Below are 20,936 nucleotides of genomic sequence, written 5' to 3' on the forward strand. Positions count from 1 at the left end.
GGTCAAAACTGGAGCTGGTGGACCGTAGCAGAAACCCAAAGAAGTGGATGGCGCTTGTGGCACCTGGTTCTGCTCACAGTGGGACCAAGCAGATGATGGTGGCTGATCAGTCTGTGGATACAAGAAGCTGGCAGGAACTGGGGCCTGTGAAAAGTGTCCTTCCTGGTATGATGGAGGATAATGCTGTGTGAAGCCAGCTTTTCCACCAACCCGTTGACTGATCAGTGCCTCGCCTTCACTGTTTTCAGGTTCCTTAAACTCCATGCTTTTATGTCCGTGTTCCACAGGAATGGAGGGGAGCCGTCTCGCTTCTGGGAAGGAGGCGTCAGCCACGGACACCTTCGGAGGAAGTTTCACACCTTGGAGAAGAGAGTCCCTGTCTGTTCTCTTCTGCCGCTCATGTAGCCTGAAAGATAAAACAGAAATTGTTTCCTTTCAAAGTCGAGCCATCTTTAAAGTGCAATATCTGTTGAAAATAAAGGACTTCTTACCAAGCACACACAGTGGTATTGTTGATGGTGACTAACAACAAGTTGGTCTCGTCCTGTATGGGCTGGGGTCTCAAGCAGTTGTTTAATGTGGCAGTATGTTTGAACAATAGACTGCGGGATGGGTAAACCTTCCCCTTGGTGTCTTTTGGCCGGTTTCTTGCTTGCTGATATTCTTTCAACAGCTTAAGGCAAATGCACTCAGACACTCTGAGTCACAGGTCTCTGGGCAGCCTGGCCATGAAGAGTCTGTGTGACAAACAGGTCATTGAAATAGTAGAAAAACACTAAAGTTCATTAACACTGATTTGATTGGAGCAGCAATGAAGTGCAGTAGAAAAGTACTTCTCATTTTGATGAGCTCAGCAAACCCACATTAATCTCCTAAGCTTAAAACTTTACAACGCTGAGAAAAAAAAATGTATTTGGCTTCCATGAGTGAATATGCAAACAAGTTATCCATTGTGTCAAAAATCAGACAGGTTACCTTTCAGCTGCTTGCTGACCAGGTGCAGAGCCACTTTGTTTCCGGGAAGCCCTCCATGGTCCTGGTAACGTGCTCTTCTTGTTTTTTAAGGTGTATTTGGGGGGCTGCTTGTCCATAGCATGCAGGTTAGAATACAGCTGCAAGACATTTTCTACCTCTGTTGTTGACAATGCAGTTATTGTTCTGTTGGGGCTCAAAAGGTAATCTGCCAAGCTGTCAACTGCCTCCCATCCAGGAAAACCTCTGTAGTCACACCGGGTCTCCTTAAAAAAAAAAAAAAAATTGATACATAGGTACAGATATAGACACAGTCATTCCTTTGTTATCTCAAAGAATTTCCTGGAACTTCTGGTTGATCGGACTGGATAATCCATATTTGTACCAAAGGAAAAGGCCAACATGCCACAGAAGAAAAAGAGAAATAACAGTCTAAACCAGTGGTTCCCAACAAGTGCTGCAGAAGCCTTTTAATCATTTAAGTAAGCTGTTTGCAAGCAGGACACTTAAAACATGCAGTGGAGGGGTACATGAGGACCAGACTAGGGAACTACTGGTTTAAATAAAGTAGATTAAAGTATAAAATCAAGTACCGTTTCAGATTTATTAATTTAAAAAACCGAGTACCGTGTGAAAGTCCTAGGCACATTCGAACCCTCAAAACCATGAAAGTCCGACTTATCCAGCCTTGCAAGAACAATAGGTGTCAGTGATCTTGTCCACAGCTATATTTATGCTGAGGGTGTGAGGATCTGCTGTTTTCCTCATCGACCGGTAGCATTTAGCTGTGACGCACAATGTTGGAGGCATCGCGTGGCTAAAACACCTTGATGTCGTTCAAAAAAGATGACATGAACTTGTTGGTTCCCCTGTCCATTGTCGTGGCGGATATTTTGCGAACATGTGACAGAAATGCTACACTAATCGACTCAGAAATTCTCTGTAGAGAGTCAGTAGAAACGAAAAATGCCATAGAAGCTTCTTCTTCTTCTTCTTGTATTATGGCGGTTGGCAAACAACTTATAGGTGCATTACAGCCACCTTCCAGACTGGAGTATAGATTAGATGGCCTATCGCTATAATCTTCCCATAATATCGGACTTCCTACGAAAACTAAAAATGCTGTCAAATGCTACATCCCCAGACGATCTTTGCAGCAAATTTTTAATATCTAAATCATTTTTATTTCTATTTAACTTTCCAACACCTCTCTTTCCAGACTATACTTATTACATTCTAGAAAAATATGCTGCTCCGTTTCCGACTCTCCACAATAACTACACAAACCAGTACTGTGTTTATTAATTATTTCAGAGTACTATTGAGCCCCGTATGCCCAAACCTTAATCTGGATATAATATCCTCTTTTTATTCCCATTACCTTCCCTACATTCCCCTACTGTTTTTTGAATGCTATAATAAAATCTTGCCTTTTCTTCTCTATCCCATAGTTCCTGCCATTTCTTTTTAATATATATTTTACTTATACTTTTCACCTCATTTCTGCTTATTTTGATATTTACCTCAACACTATCCCTTTTTGTTGCACTATTAGCAAATTTATCCACCAACTCATCCTACTATTCCAATATGAGCAGGAATCCAAATTAACTTAACCCTGGACCCATATTTTTTAATTCTAAAAATTAATTAATATTCAATATGATATCTTGTCTCGTTTCTGAATTCTGTTCTAAAATACTTATTAATGCACTACTTGAATCTGAACAAATCAATATTTCTTTTTCTCGTTTCCTCACTCTATTCTAGAGGCATTAATACAGCCATTAGCTCACCTGTATAAACTGTCAATCTGTCTGTTATTCTTTATTTTTCATAAGCATCTGTATATACTTGGAAATACTCAGCATATTCATTATTTATATACCTTTCCACCTCTTTTTTTCTATTTGTCTGCCTTTTTCCAATAAGCTTAAATCAAATTCAGGTTTTCCACTTAACCAAGATGGAGTATCGGGAATACTCACCACAGGACTAATTAAATAATGATTTATTCCCATCTTACTTATCTCATCGTTTATAATCCATCCAAAACTATTTGACATTTAAAACATCTAATTGGTCGTGGGACATACTCTCTTACATTGTAGGACAAATATCCTAAATAGACTTTTTCTGGGAGTTTTTCTTCATCAAACTCTATCAGGATACTTTCACTGTTGGTTTTTTCTCCATTTTTAAAGGTCTGAAGCCTTCTTACATTTTTTTATTTTTCCTCCTTTGAGATTTGATTTGATTTCCTCATCTGACACCTCCACTGGGATCCCCCAAATCACTCCCTTCCTCCATTTACTTCCTTCTTGTACCACACTCTATATTTTCCCATTTCTCTCATCCTACATGCTCTGTCTTTTTGTTCCTCTGTATTACAACTTACCATTAAGTTTCCATCTCTTAGTACTTTTGCATTAGTGATATCCCCCACTTGATTCTTCAGAATCGTGGAAAGTTATGAGAGGCCCCAAGGGACAAAACCTACAAACTCTCTTTCATTCACTATCAAACTCTTTCATTCACTATCGTTTGATTGCAACGGAAGTTAACTTAAAATTTCAGTTTCTGATTGGACCCCAGGCAGAGTAGGCGGGTTTTCGCGGACAGGAAAATAGCTGAGCGGCAGCGACTCACAGAATGACATCGTTAGCGCTCCTACAGTAATGTCAGCAATATCAGAAGAGTTTTGAAGCCGACAGCCAGCATCAGAAACCCCATCTATCAGTGGGAAAAAGCTAGCCGCCACTTCGGAAATGGCAGTAAAGCCAGCCTGCACTTGATTTTAATGTGCGCGACAGCACAAGTTATGGCGCTCTCTTTTCAAAATAAAAGTGGATTTCCGGTTAATATTTGATTCACACGTCAAGTTTCTCTCCGGCGGCTATAAGAGGCTAAAACTTTGTGTTAATTTATTTGCAAAACGACATTATGTATCTGAAATTTTTTTGATATATTGTGTAGGCAAAAAAAATCCTGTAAAGCACATACGTACAACCTCAGTTAAAATTGGTCTTATAGGTGTCCCTGCGTCATCCTGAAGTGAAAGAATTATTGCTTATGTAATTCGAAAGATTTTTTGCATGTCAAATGTCAGCAATTTTGATAAAGGTAGAACATTTGTGGTTTACAGAATTTTTTACCCACATATTAATTTATTTTCAGATATATGATTTCCTTTAGCAAATCAACACAAAGTTTTACATTTTTAAAGCCGCAGGAGAGAAACATGAATCAAACATAAACCGCACAGTGAAAGAGAGTTTGTAGGTTTTGTCCCTTGGAGCCTCTCATAGAAAGTTTAACTGGACTGATCTCCTCATTAACTCTAACAATCACTTTGAACTCTCTCACTTACCTCTCCATTTCCTCTTCAGACTCATCCCAGCTTTTCACTACTCTTCCCTTCTTTTCTCCACCTGCCGTTGCTGAAGAATTTCCTCTTTTTGAACTCATCCTTTCACTATTCGATGTTTCAGAACTCCCGTCTCTTTCACCATTTCCCCACTCTGGTCCACTCACAGCACAGCTGTGTCTACCCGCCGTAGTCTTCGTCCAAAGTTCGTTCACCAGTCCTCGGGATTTCCCGATAGAGTCTTGAACATTCCCCCGACGCCGACTTCCAGAAGTCCGAGGTATTCTTAACTCTTTATCTTCATCTTCTCCTTTTTCAGTTCTTGATTTCAACTTTTTAACCATCAATCAGCTACTTAGATTCCACCTGCTCAGACGGAACCTCCCACCTTCCTCCATAGAAGCTATTAGCTCTGCGAGGCTGTTAATGTGAGACATGAAGTCACGTGGGACTTTCGAGGGGCGTTTCTGGGCGGAGCTTGGTAAGGTCCATTTCACTGAATGAAAGGTTCTGAGTCAGAAACTCTAGAACAGTGTTTCTCAACCCTGGTCCTCAATGCCCCTGCTCTGCATGTTTTAGATGTGCCTCTATTCCAGAACAGCTGATTCAAATGATTGCATGACCATCAAGTGGTGCAGAAGCCTGTTAATCACCCAGAGATACAATTCAGGTGTGTGGCAGAAGGGAAATACCTAAGACATGCAGGACAGGGGGGCGCTGAGGACCAGGGTTGAGAAACACTGCTCTAGAAACTGACTGCATGTTTGTTTGGATTGACAGGAACGTGAAAAAAGATTTGACATGATCTAGTAATTATATTTAAATCCTATCTGTGCTAAATATTTAATATTTACATAATTAACGTTACGTTGTTTTTGACTATTTTTTATTTAGTTCACAGAGTGATATTTATTTTTGTTTTGGGTTGATTGATGTAATTGTGTACACCAAGTAATTCAACAAACCATAGTGTAAAAGGTTTCAAGTCCTTCAGCAAACCACACATTTCTTGGTTTAAGAAAGAAATGGGAGACTTCAATGGAAATGTGTTGCATCCAAATGCTACAATGTTTTTGGACTAACTAAAAATGTTTAATTCACCGTCTTAATTGTTGATGAATAAATATTTGGTTCTTTGAAATCGATAAGGTCTATGGTCTTTTACTGTGAGTAAATGTTAGCTGCTTCCAATTCTGAATTATTGGTAATAATTTTAAGCATAGACTAGAAAAAAATATCATTCACTTCACTCAAAAAGTACTTAAGGAAAGACACTTGAAAGAATATTTTAGTTTCAGTCATTGTTTAGCTGTGAAAAATGAAAATAAGCACTGGGTATGATTACGGACATTAAAATATACTGTATATAGCATACAGTATAATTTAACACATCAATTTGACTATATTGGTAGAATAAAAAAGAAAAATTAATTAAGGAATTCATCAATAAAGTTTTAAAACGAAAGCCTTTTATGACAAAAAGTGTTGTTTTAGTTTACAGTACTACACTATCTGTACAAAAAAGCATTTAAAATGTTTTCAAGATACAAAAAAACCAAACAGTCATTACTTCATAACACTTAAACATTGATTGTGCGAAATCTTTTCACTAAAACATAGTATGGCGACTGGTAGGATCGAACTCACGACTCTGGGATCGGCCTCACTCTTCCCCTTTCTTCTTCCCCCACCCCCTTCTTTCCCCTTCCTTCCTTCCTTTCCTCCCCCCAAGCAGACTATTGTTCCCCAGCTTTAGCTCAGACTAAATCACACTTTGCCACATCACCTACTGTTCGTACGTCTTGTGAAGTTGTCTGTTACTACCCAATAGTAAGTCCCGCCCACTCCTCACAACTCTTTTGGACTCACTACGGCCCAGTTCTCTGTCTAACAGGTCCGGAAAACCCCAGAAACTCGGGTCTTACCCTAGCAATAGTTTGTGGAGAATTATCTGTTTAAACTGGGGTCGGAAAGGACTCGTCTAGCTCTGACTACCTTCGATCCAGAAGTTATGACCCTTTGCAGTTGAAGAGCAATCCGCTGAGTAGCCCTCACAGCGACATAACCCCTACAACCACTCCTGTTAACGGTAGCTCCTCTCCTAAAATAACGGCACTTGTTAACGGCTAGATTAAATTTAGTGACTTAGATTTAAGTCCCAGGGTCATTATTTTAACACTCACCAGAGGAAAACACAAAGCCATCCATTCTCTAGAATCATGTATGTTAACTTTACCACAATTAGGAGAACCAACAATAATTAAGACTGACACAATTAAACTCACTGTTCACAATTCTCATTAGAATTTTTAGGATTATAATTTTATTAAGCAGGCTTTAGCAGGGGCATATGACAACAGATTAAATTCCCAAGAGTTATAAAAGAAACAAAGTTATGATGAAATCAACTAGGATCATTCACATCCTATCCTTGTTCTTATCCCTAACCTATTTCACTAAATTCACTGAGCGAGGCTTTTGGGGGAAGCAGGTCGACTCATACCCGATGGTCCTTGGTCTCGGCAGCTGTAATCTGTTAGATGTCCTTGGACAGAGTCCTTGTCCAGCCGGAGCAAGGTCCTCTTTACTGAAGAGAAGCGGAGAGAAGACTCACGCTTTCCATTAAACGTGCAGACTCTTTATCTTTAAAAGACCTCCGTCCCTTTTCCAAGTCGGCTGCGATGATTTTAGAGAGCGTTGGGTAGAAGCAGAGGAATCGGTCGAATCTGGAACCGGAGTTGGTGGCCGGTGGAACTTGTCCCTTGTTATCGGCGTGAAGTCTTTGAGCCTTTTTCCTCGGTCCCGAGTGTAGTCCTCCGCTAGCCTTTAGTCTGCTTCCCTTTGTTGGCTCCTCTTCTGCGCCGGGGACGAAGAACGATCTTTTTCTCTCGACCATCAGTATTTATGCACTGTGTTTCTATGGAACCCGCCTATTTGCCTTACATCATCCTGACGTCCTGCAAGGCCGGGCTGCCTGACTTTCCCAAGGCCTATGACTCACCGGCCATCTGGCTCCAATCCCGCCCCCACCTCTCGCTCAGTGAGAAGAGTTTTTTGCTTTTTTCCTCTCCTCTCTCCTCAGCCTTTGTGATTCCAGTAATAAATGATAACCATACATAATTATGCTAATTGTTGTTAACTCAAAAGTATAACCTTCAGTTTCCCATAATATAATAAAATCAACTGATTAAGAGTACAGATTATACATTACTATAACATTCACTCGATTAAAAGTACAGAATACATGTTTTGATAATTCATTACAGACATTACTTCATTGGCATGTATTATCACTTTATAATCACCTATCGCTCATAATCATCAGTTAATCATTATCTAGGGTATACTGTTATTTCTCAGGCCTTTATTCCATTTTTCTGCGTATACCTGGACAGATCTCACATGCTCATACCAGATTCCTCGACAAAGTCTTCTTCTTCTTGGTTTTTATTGGCGGTAGGCAACAAACTCAGTAGCATTACCGCCACTTACTGGTATGGAGTGTGGTTCATGATGATCCATATACACTCTCACACACACACCTACTTATATAACTTTACTTTTATATAGCTTATATACCTCTCTTCATTGTTCTTTGCACATTCACAACCATCTTACTCTACTCAGATTCTATGAAATATCTTTGTTTTTTAAGAAACCGAATAATTATTTGAATATGTCTACTCCCCAAATCCCTCCTCAAAAATCTGATAAATTAAACCTTTCTTTAATACCTACACACTCTCTCAACATGCATCTTCTCTCATCTTCATATTTACAACGCTCTAAAATAACATGCTCTGTTGTTTCAAACTTCTCACAATAATCACACTTTCCAGTTTATGCTTTCGTATTTTAAAAAGTGAATAATTAAGCCCTGTATGTCCAAACCTTAACCTTGTTATTATTCTTTCCTCCTTCCTGTTTCTTCTACACTTCCTTTTCCTTCCTACAAACGTTCGAATTTTATAAAAACCATCTTCCTGTTAAACCTTCATCCCACCTTCTCTGCCATATTTTCATCAGCTCCTCATGGATTTGACTTTTCCCTTCAGATTTACTTGTCCTAACAGTAAAACTAATAGAATTATGTATTGCCTTCTTTGCCGTTTTATCAGCCCTCTCGTTACCTACTACCCCTATATGTGCTGGAACCCATACAAAAACAACTAATAACCCCATATTTTGTATTCTAAATAGAGTATGATATATTTCTAATAAGATGTCCATCCTACAATCCGTATTGTTATATTTTATGCTTATCAAAGCCAAGCTTGAATCGGAGCAAATTATTGCTTGCAGTGGTTTTACATCCTCTATCCATTGTAATGCCAATAGTATAGCTAACATTTCTCCTGTATAAATTGATAACCCATCCGTAATTCGCTTCCCTATTTTCAAATTGAATTCTGGGATTGCAAATGCTTTTCCTATTTTTCCGGCTATTTTTGATGCATCTGTGTGAATTTGGACATGTCGATAATACTGATTTAAATGTGATTGCACTGAATATCTATCTACCACATTTGATTTGTCTTGTTTCTTTACCATTAATGATATATCTACTATTGTTTCTGGTAGAATCCAGGGTGATATAATTGATTTTGGATCTGTTTACTAATTCTAAAACATTCATTTTAAATTCCTTTACGTCCTTTTCAATTTTCCATCCATAACTTCTTATGTCTTTCTTTTCCTTTTCCCAACATGACTTTAACATTTCCCGAGTTGGATGATCACATTTATTACCCAATGTGGAAGTCAGCAGAAAAAGACGAAAAAGATTTGAGTCTTGTTTAATTCTCAATGTCTTCCAACATAAAACCAAAAATGGAATGAACCACAACCGTTGGTCACTTCACACCTCACCTTCTCTCCTTCAAAATAAAAGCATACATTCTGGTGTGAAATATATACATTGTATCCGCCACACCATCAAATTTAACCAATAATTAATTCCTAGTTTAGTTCTCCTTAGATCTAATGGCATTTCTCCCGTTTCTATTTCTAAGGTTGCTATAGGTGTTGTTTTGAATGCTCCAGTACACAATCTTAATGTTTGATGTTGAATATTGTCTAATTTATCCAGATGAGTTTTATCTGCTGAACTGTAAACTAAACAACCAAAATCAAAGTCAGATCTTACCATTCCTGTATAAATATGTTTGGCGATTGTCTGTCTGCCCCCCATTCACTACCAGCCAAACACCTTAATATATTCAACTTTCTCTTACATTTATCAACAATTTTTGAATGTGAATATTCCATTTTAATTTTTCATCAAACCACAAACCTACAAAATTTATACTCTTTACCTGCTCTATTATTTGATTATATAATTTTAATTCTATTACTTTGTTTGTTTTTTTCTGAGAAAATATAATTACTTTTGTTTTATACACTGAGAATTTAAATCCCCATTTCAGAGCCCACACCTCTGTATCAATAATGACCTTTTGTAATTTCTTTACTATAAACTCAACATTTTTCCCTCTTTTCCATATTGCTCCATCATCTGCAAAGAGTGAACAACCCATGTCCTTTCCAATGTTTTGAATACGTCATTTATCATAACCGAAAACAATAATGGACTTATAATACTAACCTGTGGCGTTTCATTTTCCACTACATATTTATCTGAAACTACTTCTCCAATTCTTACCTGTAATTCCCTGTTTGTTAAAAAGTCTTTAATCCATTCATATATTTTCCTTTAATCCCCAATTTGTGTAACTTAATTAATAACCCCTCTACCCACATCATATTATATGCTTTTTCAATATCGAAAAATACTGCCACTGCACTTTCTTTGTTTACTTGAGCTCTTCTAACTTCATGCTCAAGACATAATTTTGAGTCATTAGTGCTACTCCCTTTACGAAAACCACTTTGATAATTAGAAATATATCCATTTGTATTTAAATAATAAACTAATCTATTATTAATAATTTTCCATTATTTACATAAGTTTGAAGTTAATTCTATTGGCCTATATCTTTCTGGTTTTGAATGATCTTTTCCTGGTTTAGCTGTTGGTACAATAATAGATTCCTTCAATAACTCTGGTAATTTCCCTCCTCCCATATTTTATTGAATAATTGTAATATAGCTTTTGACTTATCACTTAGTTGACTTATCATTCTATACCAAATTTTATCTTTACCTGGCGCTGTATTTTTGGTCTTTTTAAGCACACAATTTAATTCCACTATGGTAAAATCAACATTCAAAAAATGATTTATTTCTTCGTCACTCTGTATTAAATTTTTATACTTAAGAACAGTATTTTCTCTTCCTTTTCTTCCCTCTTTGCTAATGTTATTTGTGCTATGTATCTTACTAAATAATTTTGCCAATACCTCAGCTTTATCCTGATCTCTAATTATATCAACCTTCTCTACTTTAATACAGGATAATCAAACTCTTTTTTAATACCATTCATTTTTTAATTACTTTCCATATCTTCTCAATTTTGTATCTCTCCCTATTGTACTACAAAAATTTCCCCAACAGTCTCTCTTAGCTTTCTTTATAATCCTCCTTACTACTGCTTTCTTCCTTTTATAATCAATTAAGTTCATATAAACTGGGTTATGTTTTAATACATTCAATGCTTTATTTCTTAATTTAATTGCTTCCTTACACTCACTTGTCCACCATGGCACCTTTTTCTTACCATTATTACTCCCTGACTTTTAATAGAATTTCTGCTGCTTCTGTAACCCAGCTGTATTTTATTTGTTTGTTCTGTGTTATTTGCTTTTCTGTATTGTTTTTACTTTATGGGTAGTGTCCTTTAAGAGCAAGGTACGACATCACTTTACGGCAGCGTTCCGACTGCAGTTACTAGGGAAACTCCCGGGCTTTAGAGTTTCAGAGCTGCTGCGGAGCTGCCCTTCTGCATAGCCTTGACATTTTTATGCCTGATATGTTTTCCTGCTAGTGCATTATTGTGGCCGATATTGGGGAAGGGAACACTGGGAAGGTGCTCCTGTGCCTGCGGAGGAAGAGAGAGAGGCTGCGGGGTTTCTGTGTCTGTGGACGTCGGCTGCCATCGTCATTCTGGGTCGCCATCCCAGCCAGGACAACCTCTTTCATCGTTTCGTACCCATCAGACACGCACACAAATATAGAGCTCTATATGAAGTTTTTTTTTTTTTTTTGCTGGCGAGCTTATTTTAATTTCATTAAATTTTTACCAAGGACCCTGAAAGGATTCCTTATGACCTAAATGTTTTGTTTTCTTTCTCTTTGTGGGTTTTCCAGGAAAACTATGACAAAGTGTTGAAACAAAGTTGGATGTGTTTCAGTCCAGTAATTTGTAATAAATAAACTGGTTGATAGTAAACTGCTGTCTGAACCCGAGTAAATTCTGTTCTTTGGTTACACTTCCATTATTATTTTTGAGATACTTGCATTTACTTTATTTATATGCATATTAAAATCTACCTTTTCTAAATACATTTCACTCAAATATCTAAACTTACTCCAATCTGCCTTATTAAAGTTTAATCTCTCCCCACTCTTTTTATACTCATTTCCAATTATTCCTACCCTTATAATTATAGGATAATGATCACTTCCTACTGTATTTCTTTATCAGTCTTGTGAAGTCTCCGAGAGAAGGTGAAGTCCTTCCCACTTCCTGCGTCACACGCACCTGTGTCCAATTAAATTAGCTGTTAATTGAAAAGAGGTGGGAGAGGAGCAGGAGTTCCTCAGACACAGACAGACAGCAGAACAGACAGTCGCGGCACCACAAACAGTCTCACAAAAAGGGTAAGTTTTTATTTAATGTAAAATGTGATGTTTGGAATAGAAGCGGGTTTAATGTGCAACTTTACCATTCAATGGGTGAGTTAATGTAACTTTGAAAGCAGAAAACTTTCGAATTCGTAACTGTGTGAAAACACCTGTTTGCTCCACGATACCTTGCTACCAAGTGGGCTGGTTAGCACATCCAGGGTAGCCCGCCAGCTGCTCACTTGGTAGCAAGCTACCCTGGATGTGACACATAACTGTTATGCTTAACAAATACTTACCGTATGTTTGTTGATAACAATTAAAAATTGTTGGAGGTTGTTGCCTTCTTAGATGATTCTTTCAAGCTCGATTGAAGAACATGAGGTGAGGTTAATGAGGGTCCTCCAACGCATTGCTAATTTTGGTCTCAAACTGTCCCCTTCTAAATGCAAATTCTTTGAGACTTCTGTGAAGTATATCTGCACAGGGGATAATAGAACCTGATCCAGCTGCTGTACAAGAATGGCTACATTAAACAATTCTGTCAATTAAAAATTGATTTCATTTGTCATCAAATTCTTTTTCAAGAATGTCTCCCTATAGATGCCCCATCTGCCATCGGCTAACCGTCAAACTGGCTCGGCATCTGAAAACGGCTCATGGTGTTGAGAACTTGGAGAGGAGAATCCTCGTCAACTACGGGACAGGGCGCGTTAACATCAGGGAACAGCCTTGTCCCGTAGAGGGGTGCGGCTATGCCGCATCCCGACTTGACATCCACCTCCCCTCAAAGCCCACTCCCAGGTGAGACTTGTGGATGCAAGTTGGCCCACTATGCAGCTGAAGGACTTGAACCACAACTTCAAGCGGTGGATCAGGCTCTTGGAGCAGGTATGTAAAAATCGATGACCACATTCAATGACCTACCTGTGTTCTCCTTTCCTGCAGGACTGACCTGCTTCTGGTATTGACTCCTTCCCTTCCGGTAGTCTGGCTGCCATTCCCCGCTGGTTGAGTGGCTGACATCCGGGAGCGGTGGGTCCTGCTGGGGAATGGTCCCGGCAGGACCCGCCGCTCCCTGATGGAGGCGGTATCCCAGCGGGCGTGAGCGCTGGGAGACGGTAGCCATTAGGGAGCGGAGGGTACTGCTGGGGAATGGTCCCCGCAGGACCCGCCTCTCCCTGTTGGCGGCCGTCTCCCAGCGAAGAATGGCAGCCAGACTACCAGAAGGGAACGAGTCAATACCAGAAGTGGTTCAGAAACTACCACCAGGGTGACTGAGAGCTTGGAGCCATGGGAGGTACCCACAGAGCCATGGGTCCAGGAGGGACCTGCCTCTGCTCCAGAGCCCGCCGTCCAGGAGGGACCTGCCTCTGCTCCAGAGCCCGCCGTCCAGGAGGGACCTGCCTCTGCTCCAGAGCCCGCCGTCCAGGAGGGACCTGCCTCTGCTTCAGAGCCCGCCGTCCAGGAGGGACCTTCCTCTGCTCCAGAGCCCGCCGTCCAGGAGGACCTGCCGCAAAACTCATGTCCCCTCCTCCTGTCCGATGACTGCAGTCCGTTAGAACTTTTTTGTCCAGCGTCGATGACGACGGTAGAGGAGGCGGACGAGCACCTTGAAGTTCTACTTTAGGGAAGTAGAACTTCCTTGAACTTTGTACGAGTGGCTTTTGTAACCATTTGTTTTTTGTTTTTTTGTTTTTTTTATCATGTGAATTTCCCCTGCACTTTTTTTTCTATTCCACTTATTAGGTTTGAAGTCTTTATTTCTTTTTTACGTTTTGCACCTTATTTTCTTTAATATTTTGCACGATATTATAGTCCATCGAGTCTTTGTGCGTTTTATTTTTTCATACAAGTACTTGCATTTCCTTTTTGCACTTTATTTATAAATAAAAAAATGTGTCAAAATCAAAACTCTTATCATTTAAAATGGCAACAATCCGGTAGCATTGTGTCGTGTTGGGTAAGTGGCATTCCTCTCCCAGCAGGTCTGTGGTGGGGACACATCCGCGTCGTTTCGTGCTGTGGAAATCGCGGCAATGTCCCAGCAGGCGTCAGTGCTCGCGTACGGCTGTCTGCCAAAAAAGTCTCAAAGTAAACTAAGTGCCTTCCTTCCTTTCCAAGACATTTTTTTTGTACATGAAGGGTTCTCTACTCTTCAGCATGTGGACCTCGAACCGGGGAGTCGGGCTACTGGACCACTTTGCTGATGGGGTCGGTGCAAGATTGTTTAAGTGAACTTCAGTGTTCACTTAAATGTTAAAGTGTTCCCTTTATTTTTTTTGAGCAGTGTATATAGTTTTTAACTTGCATTGGTTCAAAATGAGCTTCATGTAGCACTGAGGCTTAAATACAATTTCTTAATGTATTATTTTCATTATCAATGTTTTTGGCAGTTTTGGGGAGAAATTTGATACAACTAGATTTATTAAATTATATAATTTTCAGGTTAGACCTTTCTGCATGACTTGGTTAAACAGATTATTTTGAATTATAGCCAGAGAGAAGCAAACAATTTATTCCCTGTTTTAAACAACTCTATTTTGTAGAAATCTATTTGACACATGACATCATTGTTAATTTTAATGTATACAATTCAGAATATTCAGTATTACTTTGGAAACTCATTCGAATAGTTAAAACATTTGTGAATTTTGATTTAACCTCTTTTATATTTTGCTGAAGCCCAAAACTGAAAACTTTCTCAATAGATCAGATTAACTCACAATTTGTAGATTAGATTAATTCCATGCATCTCCCCGTTTCTGTATTGAAACACTGTTTAAGTGTTTCGGTACAGAAACTCCTAAGAAACCCACTCTAATCATTTAGCCCACATTTCTTTCATTGCTAACTATAACAGTTGGATTTAATTTGAACAGGGTGTTTACACCTCAGTGAAAGAATTGAATATTTGGTTGACAATATGTGCAGTAAACCCATCATTTGGTTCAGTAATTTTCTGAAGAGTATTTTTCCTAAGATTTGAAATGGATTCAAATAAACTTAAATCAAAACTTGAGATACTAGTCCTCATATTTGTAGCCACTGTAATTTGAGCCAAGTAGATTTTAGACGATCCTTTTTTGTATTTGAAGTGTGGCTGGTTGTGCTTTTGTAAATCAGGAAATTAACAATTTTTACCGTACTTTTATCCTTTTTCAATCGTTGTCATGCTGGAGGAGAAAAACACATTAGCCAGATGTTGGACAATCAGTTATAATCATTCAGGCAAACAAAATATTTCTGTAACCTGCAGAGGGTTCTAACACCCTGCTGCATCGAGCCTTCACTTGTACCGTTAAACTTATCCTGGGGGTCAAACAGCAGAGGTCAGAGTGCAAAGACAGGAGACCATGAATGTGCTGTAAATTAAACAAAGGTGAGAAAAAGTGGCATCAAAAATTCAAGAAAAACCTTTAAAAACTACCAAGTTTTGTTGGCAGCCATTTTGTCTCCAACCTGTAGACTGAGTGGAACCCCAGGGGCCCCGGAGCCCAGGTCACATGACCAGAGGCGTAGAACCAGGACCAACCAGGGCAACAGGCAAGCAGGACCGCCTCTGAGTCTCAGGATGACTTTACATGTGATGCTCCATTTGCCCCATCAGAAGCTGTTCAGGGCAGCATTCAGTCCTGCTGTGCAGAAAAATCTGGACAAAGTGTGTGGCCCTCCTTGAGAGAGCGAGGGAGAGACGGAGAGATACAGCATGTCATTGTTTTCAAACCTCCGTATCACGTCGGGCAGAATCCGATGGTCTTTTCTGCCATAGGAGACCCTCACAAATCACGCCTGGGTCTCGTCCTGTAGCCAGGTGTGTCCTCAGAGATCACAGTCAAACATCCAATGCGAGATCCTGTAAGCTGCAATCCGTCCTCATGTGACAACAGGAAAAATCCAACCTCACTGACCTCTGTAGAAGCTGTAGGAATCGACCAATAGGTCTTTGCCCTCAAACAGCAGTCCAGGAGAAAATGGTACAATTCATAGGTGTAGAAAGTGCAAATGTCCAAGTCAGCACAGCTAAGAACAGCAGAGGCCTTTCTCCTCACCTCCTCGCACGGCCCTGAACCCGCAAAACCCGGCCCCCGTGGTCCCCGTCAGACCACAGGAAGCAGCACTGCTAGAGTAAAACACAAAGTAAATTAAGAAAATCAAAGTGTATGCCACCTTTTGCTCACATAATTATAAATTAACTGTCTTTTCTGTAGCTGGTGATGTAGATGAAGAGTTGCCTCTTTTTTTGTTTGTTTCTTTTGTTTCAGCCAGGCTCAGGGTCACTGGAGCGGCTCAGATAACGTCCACTGCCTCAGACCCTGAGCTCCAAAGATAAAATAGAAATGCATTAAGATGATTCACCCTCAGATGTTTCAGAATTAACCGGTTGTGGAACCAACTCCTTTCAAAAATCAAACTAAGAAATTATTAAATTTTGTCAAAATGTTTAATATTTCCAGCTTCATACACTTTTCATCTATTGGTTATTCAAATGCATATGTAAAATAATGAATTCAATATTGTACAATTTTACACAAAACCATCCTTGTGATATTGCCACACTTTAAGACAACCAGTTAAATTTCCTTAATAGGACCTGAGAAACAGTACAATGGTGTATATGTCCTTACCTTTCATGTGGGCCCTACACCATAGTACTGTTCTGGAAAGTCTGCGCCTGAACGGCCAGTCCAATTTCTGCTCATGTGTCAACACAAAACCATCCTCTGCTCCCAACTGTCGGGAATGGAAATCCCGATCGATGAATCATAATTTGTATTGACACACGGAGCATAAAATCAGCCAAGAAAATCATTCAGACTTTACTTATTTTATTCACTTTCAGCGCTGAAAGGAGACGCTTTTACCATTACATCCGAGAAGAGTTTCTAAAAACGTCTGTGCAGCGTCTGAGGAGGAAGAGGAGGGTAGCTGATAATATGGACTGAAGACACTCCTTATTATTGTCATTATCATTATTTCCACTGCAATAAATGGCAATATAAACAAACCTCTTTGCATCAGCTGCATCAATTATCCACCCAATCATGACTCCATGCCGTACCTTCTTCTGATTCTACAAAGTGGTCAACACTAAATCTTGCAGTCAGACCTGCACATTTAAATAGAGCGTTACACATGGATGGATGGATGGATGGATGGATGGATGGAGAAGGCTCCATTTCGCAGTGGCGAAATGGATGGAGGCTAAAAAGCCACCAAGCTGCAGGAGACACGTGGAATAAATTGCTGCCGCCGAATGGGATGACGCTCTTAGCTGTTCCTGACCAATAAATGAGCCTGTAAGTGAGCCGCAAAGCTACATGAGCCACGTTGTGATTGACAATAAGCAGCCAGCTGGCGTCCTTCCTTCCTTCGACCTAATCGAGACCCTCTCTGCTGGACATACGGAATAATTCTGGGGTGCTTCCGAATGTCCGCCTTAACAGGGGCACCAGCGATGAGGAGGGGTCCGGCCGGTTAGAGGGAATGTCCGGGGGGGAAGCAAGCTGTATTTTATTTGTTTGTTCTGTGTTATTTGCTTTTCTGTATTGTTTTTACTTTATGGGTAGTGTCCCTTTAAGAGCAAGGTATGACATCACTTTACGGCAGCGTTCCGACTGCAGTTACTAGGGAAACTCCCGGGCTTTAGAGTTTCAGAGCTGCTGCTGAGCAGAGACGTGCCAGTCTCTGCACACAAATATAGAGCTCTTTTTTTTTGCTGTCCAGCTTCTTTTAATTTTATTTTATTTTTTACCAAGGACCCTGAAAGGATTCCTTGTGACCTAAATGTTTTGTTTTTCTTTTCTCTTTGTGGTTTTCCAGGAAAACTATGACAAAGTGTTGAAACAAAGTTGGATGTGTTTCAGTCCAGTAATTTGTAATAAATAAACTTGGGAACTTGGAGGAGAGGCGGATTCTAGTCAACTACGGGACAGGGCGAGTAAACATAAGGGGACAGGGAGGTGACCCTCAGGCGGTTGGCAGTGCTACGGGCATCGAACCCTCATGTTCCTTTGGTGACGACCTGGGACCGGGAAGCCCTGGATCAGGAGGTGACCGGCCCGGGACCCTCGAGCTTCTCCTCGAGACCTTTGTGTTCAATGGACCTTAAGCTTGGTAAGGTCCATTACACTGAATGAAAGGTTCTGAGTCAGAAACTCTAGAAACTGACTGCATGTTTGTTTGGACCCAGCCAGCTGCCTCCAGGCTGGAATAGATGGAATCAGGACCGGGGTTCTGCAGCTGTGACCAATAAACCATCGTCTCTTCTGACATATGCTGGAGACATGACTCGGTCCATAAATCAGAACAGCTTGAAGGTGCTGGGACGAGGGTAAGTCCCACAATTTAAGCCTCCTTCAAAGTACACAGGTATTACAAAATGAAATATGTGAAGGAAAAACAGTTTTAGATGAACTATAGTATTAAAAAAATCACTAATATGTAACATGTTTTGGACTGTTTTACTATCAATGTGTTTGATTTTCCATAGGTGAGCTACTGGGCGTTGACTACCTTCTAAGTCAAACAGGAAAGCCACTGAAACTCAGAACAGACAGATGTTCTGCTGGAAGGTGTGGAGGCAAATGTAGCGGAGGAAGATGAAGGCTTTGTGGACGAGGAAGCTTGGGACTTTCTAGTATCGGAGCTAGACGATGAGACCCTTTTCTCTGCTACATCACAGCTCGAATCCTCCACCCAGCCTGGCATTGCTGTGCCTATGTCAGAGGTGGGCATTCTTAGTAAGCTGTAGAATTGAAGAAAAATAAAAAATAACTTCAACATTTTTTGTTGTTTTCTCAGGGTTTAGATGAGGTCGGTGTACCAGGCCTGGGCAAAGTTGACAGCTTGGCTGAGTATCTGGTGGAGCTAAGGAGCAAAACCTCACTGGTGCTGACCAACCAGGAGGTGAGTCACATGAGTTGTTGCTTGCTGCAGACATGCACACACCTTTCACCTCACTTGCATATTGCTGTGTCCTCATGTATAATTGTTTTATTTTCCTGTTTAGGTGAGCTGCATTGTTGCTCTGTGGCAGAACCTGCTGGAGTTTGATGAACAGAGGGTGGTATTTGCTGCAAGGCATCAAGAGAAATTGAACATTGGGAGGTTTTGGTCCCCCAAGAAGAGGCAGGAATTTACTCCTGGGGTTGAGAGTGTGAAGAGGCATGCTTTAACCACTCCATCTGCCCAATGGCCAGACTGCTGCCGCCTGGTGAAGACCATCTTTGTCCGGCTGTGCAATATCCGTCGTAGTCCAAAGAAAAGAGGGGCAGGCACAGTCTCCAGGTGGGATTTAATCCTTCAAGAGTAAAGGAAGATCAGGCAGCNCGTTCTGGCAAATGGAGCCGTGATGGGGCAGACAACTTGCAGCTAGTGGATGTGAGCTACACCACCCTGGTTCAGTGGCATAACAGAAGGGTCAAAAGGCAAGAAACCGCTGTGGTACTTCAAGGGTTAAACCTTCCCAGCCGGTTTTCTGTTGCTGCTGACCCACTTCTGCCTGCAAATATACGTCCGCATTACGGCGTACCACATTCAGGGCCACTGCATTCGTACAGGCTACCATCCAACACTGTGGGGCAGTCAAAATAAAAAAAAGCTACAATTCACTGATGGGACAAATCCATCAGGACAGCGGCAGCTTCTCCCTGCCCCACCCAAAAGGCCTCAGCTAGTGGCAATTACTCCAGTGGCACCACAGGGATCCGTTATCCTCACTACCCAACAGCAACAGAGTTTGTGGAGCCTCTCCACCCCTCCTCCACATGCTTATGCTGTGGCCCCTGCTCTGGACTCTGCTGTGGCCCCTGCTCTGGACTCTGCTGTGGCCCCTGCTCTGGACTCTGCTGTGGCCCCTGCTCAACCTGGTAGAGAACCTCAAAAACTGACACGCAAAGTTTTGCACAACACATGCAAAAAATGCGGGCAGTTTAGAATAGCTGAAACAGGACACAGCCAATATAGGGGGCAAATTTACTGTCCCTCTAATGAAAGTCTCACTTTCACCTCCCAGTGAGCTGAATTTGTTCCAGCAGTGGCTGGAACAAATAAAAAAAATAAATGTTTTCTTTACTTTAAATAACTTCACAAACTGTTTCATATAGTTTTTATTTAGTTCACAGAGTGATATTTATTTTGTTTTGGGTTGATTGATGTCATTGTGTACACCAAGTAATTCAACAAACCATAGTGTAAAAGGTTTCAAGTCCTTCAGCAAACCACACATTTCTTGGTTTAAGAAAGAAATGGGAGACTTCAATGGAAATGTGTTGCATCCAAATGCTACAATGTTTTTGGACTAACTAAAAATGTTTAATTCACCGTCTTAATACATTCAATGCTTTATTTCTTAATTTAATTGCTTCCTTACACTCACTTGTCCACCATGGCACCTTTTTCTTACCATTATTACTCCCTGACTTTTTAATAGAATTTTCTGCTGCTTCTGTAACCCAGCTGTATTTTATTGTTTGTTCTGTGTTATTTGCTTTTCTGTATTGTTTTACTTTATGGGTAGTGTCCCTTTAAGAGCAAGGTACGACATCACTTTACGGCAGCGTTCCGACTGCAGTTACTAGGGAAACTCCCGGGCTTTAGAGTTTCAGAGCTGCTGCGGAGCTGCCCTTCTGCATAGCCTTGACTTTTTTATGCCTGATATGTTTTCCTGCTAGTGCATTATTGTGGCCGATATTGGGGAAGGGAACACTGGGAAGGTGCTCCTGTGCCTGCGGAGGAAGAGAGAGAGGCTGCGGGGTTTCTGTGTCTGTGGACGTCGGCTGCCATCGTCATTCTGGGTCGCCATCCCAGCCAGAACAACCTCTGTCATCGTTTCGTACCCATCAGACACGCA

General features: G+C 40.6%; 1 protein-coding gene and 3 long non-coding RNA genes across 4 annotated transcripts in view; 3 read left to right on the forward strand and 1 right to left on the reverse strand.

The window, feature by feature from the left end:
- Window positions 1–625: 625 nt before the first annotated feature.
- On the reverse strand, window positions 626–6,031 carry LOC145553565 (uncharacterized). Its single transcript, XR_014089595.1, has 3 exons — window positions 4,343–6,031; window positions 976–1,238; window positions 626–737 (listed from the first exon to the last, which is right to left on the reverse strand). It is a non-coding gene; the product is annotated as an uncharacterized LOC145553565 (long non-coding RNA).
- A 5,107-nt stretch (window positions 6,032–11,138) lies between these two features.
- On the forward strand, window positions 11,139–13,465 carry LOC145553812 (uncharacterized). Its single transcript, XR_014089861.1, has 3 exons — window positions 11,139–11,443; window positions 11,943–12,886; window positions 13,031–13,465. It is a non-coding gene; the product is annotated as an uncharacterized LOC145553812 (long non-coding RNA).
- A 4,346-nt stretch (window positions 13,466–17,811) lies between these two features.
- Window positions 17,812–19,445, forward strand: LOC145553869 (uncharacterized). The gene is made up of 4 exons (XM_081612930.1): window positions 17,812–18,416; window positions 18,576–18,812; window positions 18,887–18,991; window positions 19,095–19,445. Exons 2-4 carry the CDS (start codon window positions 18,804–18,806, stop codon window positions 19,395–19,397), a joined length of 417 nt encoding a protein of 138 aa, XP_081469056.1. The 5' UTR covers window positions 17,812–18,416; window positions 18,576–18,803; the 3' UTR covers window positions 19,398–19,445.
- A 1,157-nt stretch (window positions 19,446–20,602) lies between these two features.
- The window catches only part of LOC145553862 (uncharacterized), a 68,008-nt gene continuing 67,674 nt past the window's right edge, over window positions 20,603–20,936 (forward strand). The window contains exon 1 of the long non-coding RNA XR_014089904.1: window positions 20,603–20,861. This is a non-coding gene — a long non-coding RNA (uncharacterized LOC145553862). The remainder of the gene's footprint in view (window positions 20,862–20,936) is intronic.

Source organism: Poecilia reticulata, chromosome 11, assembly GCF_904066995.2.
Source record: "Poecilia reticulata chromosome 11, P_reticulata-male-v2, whole genome shotgun sequence".
NCBI classification, from domain to species: Eukaryota; Metazoa; Chordata; class Actinopteri; order Cyprinodontiformes; family Poeciliidae; genus Poecilia; species Poecilia reticulata.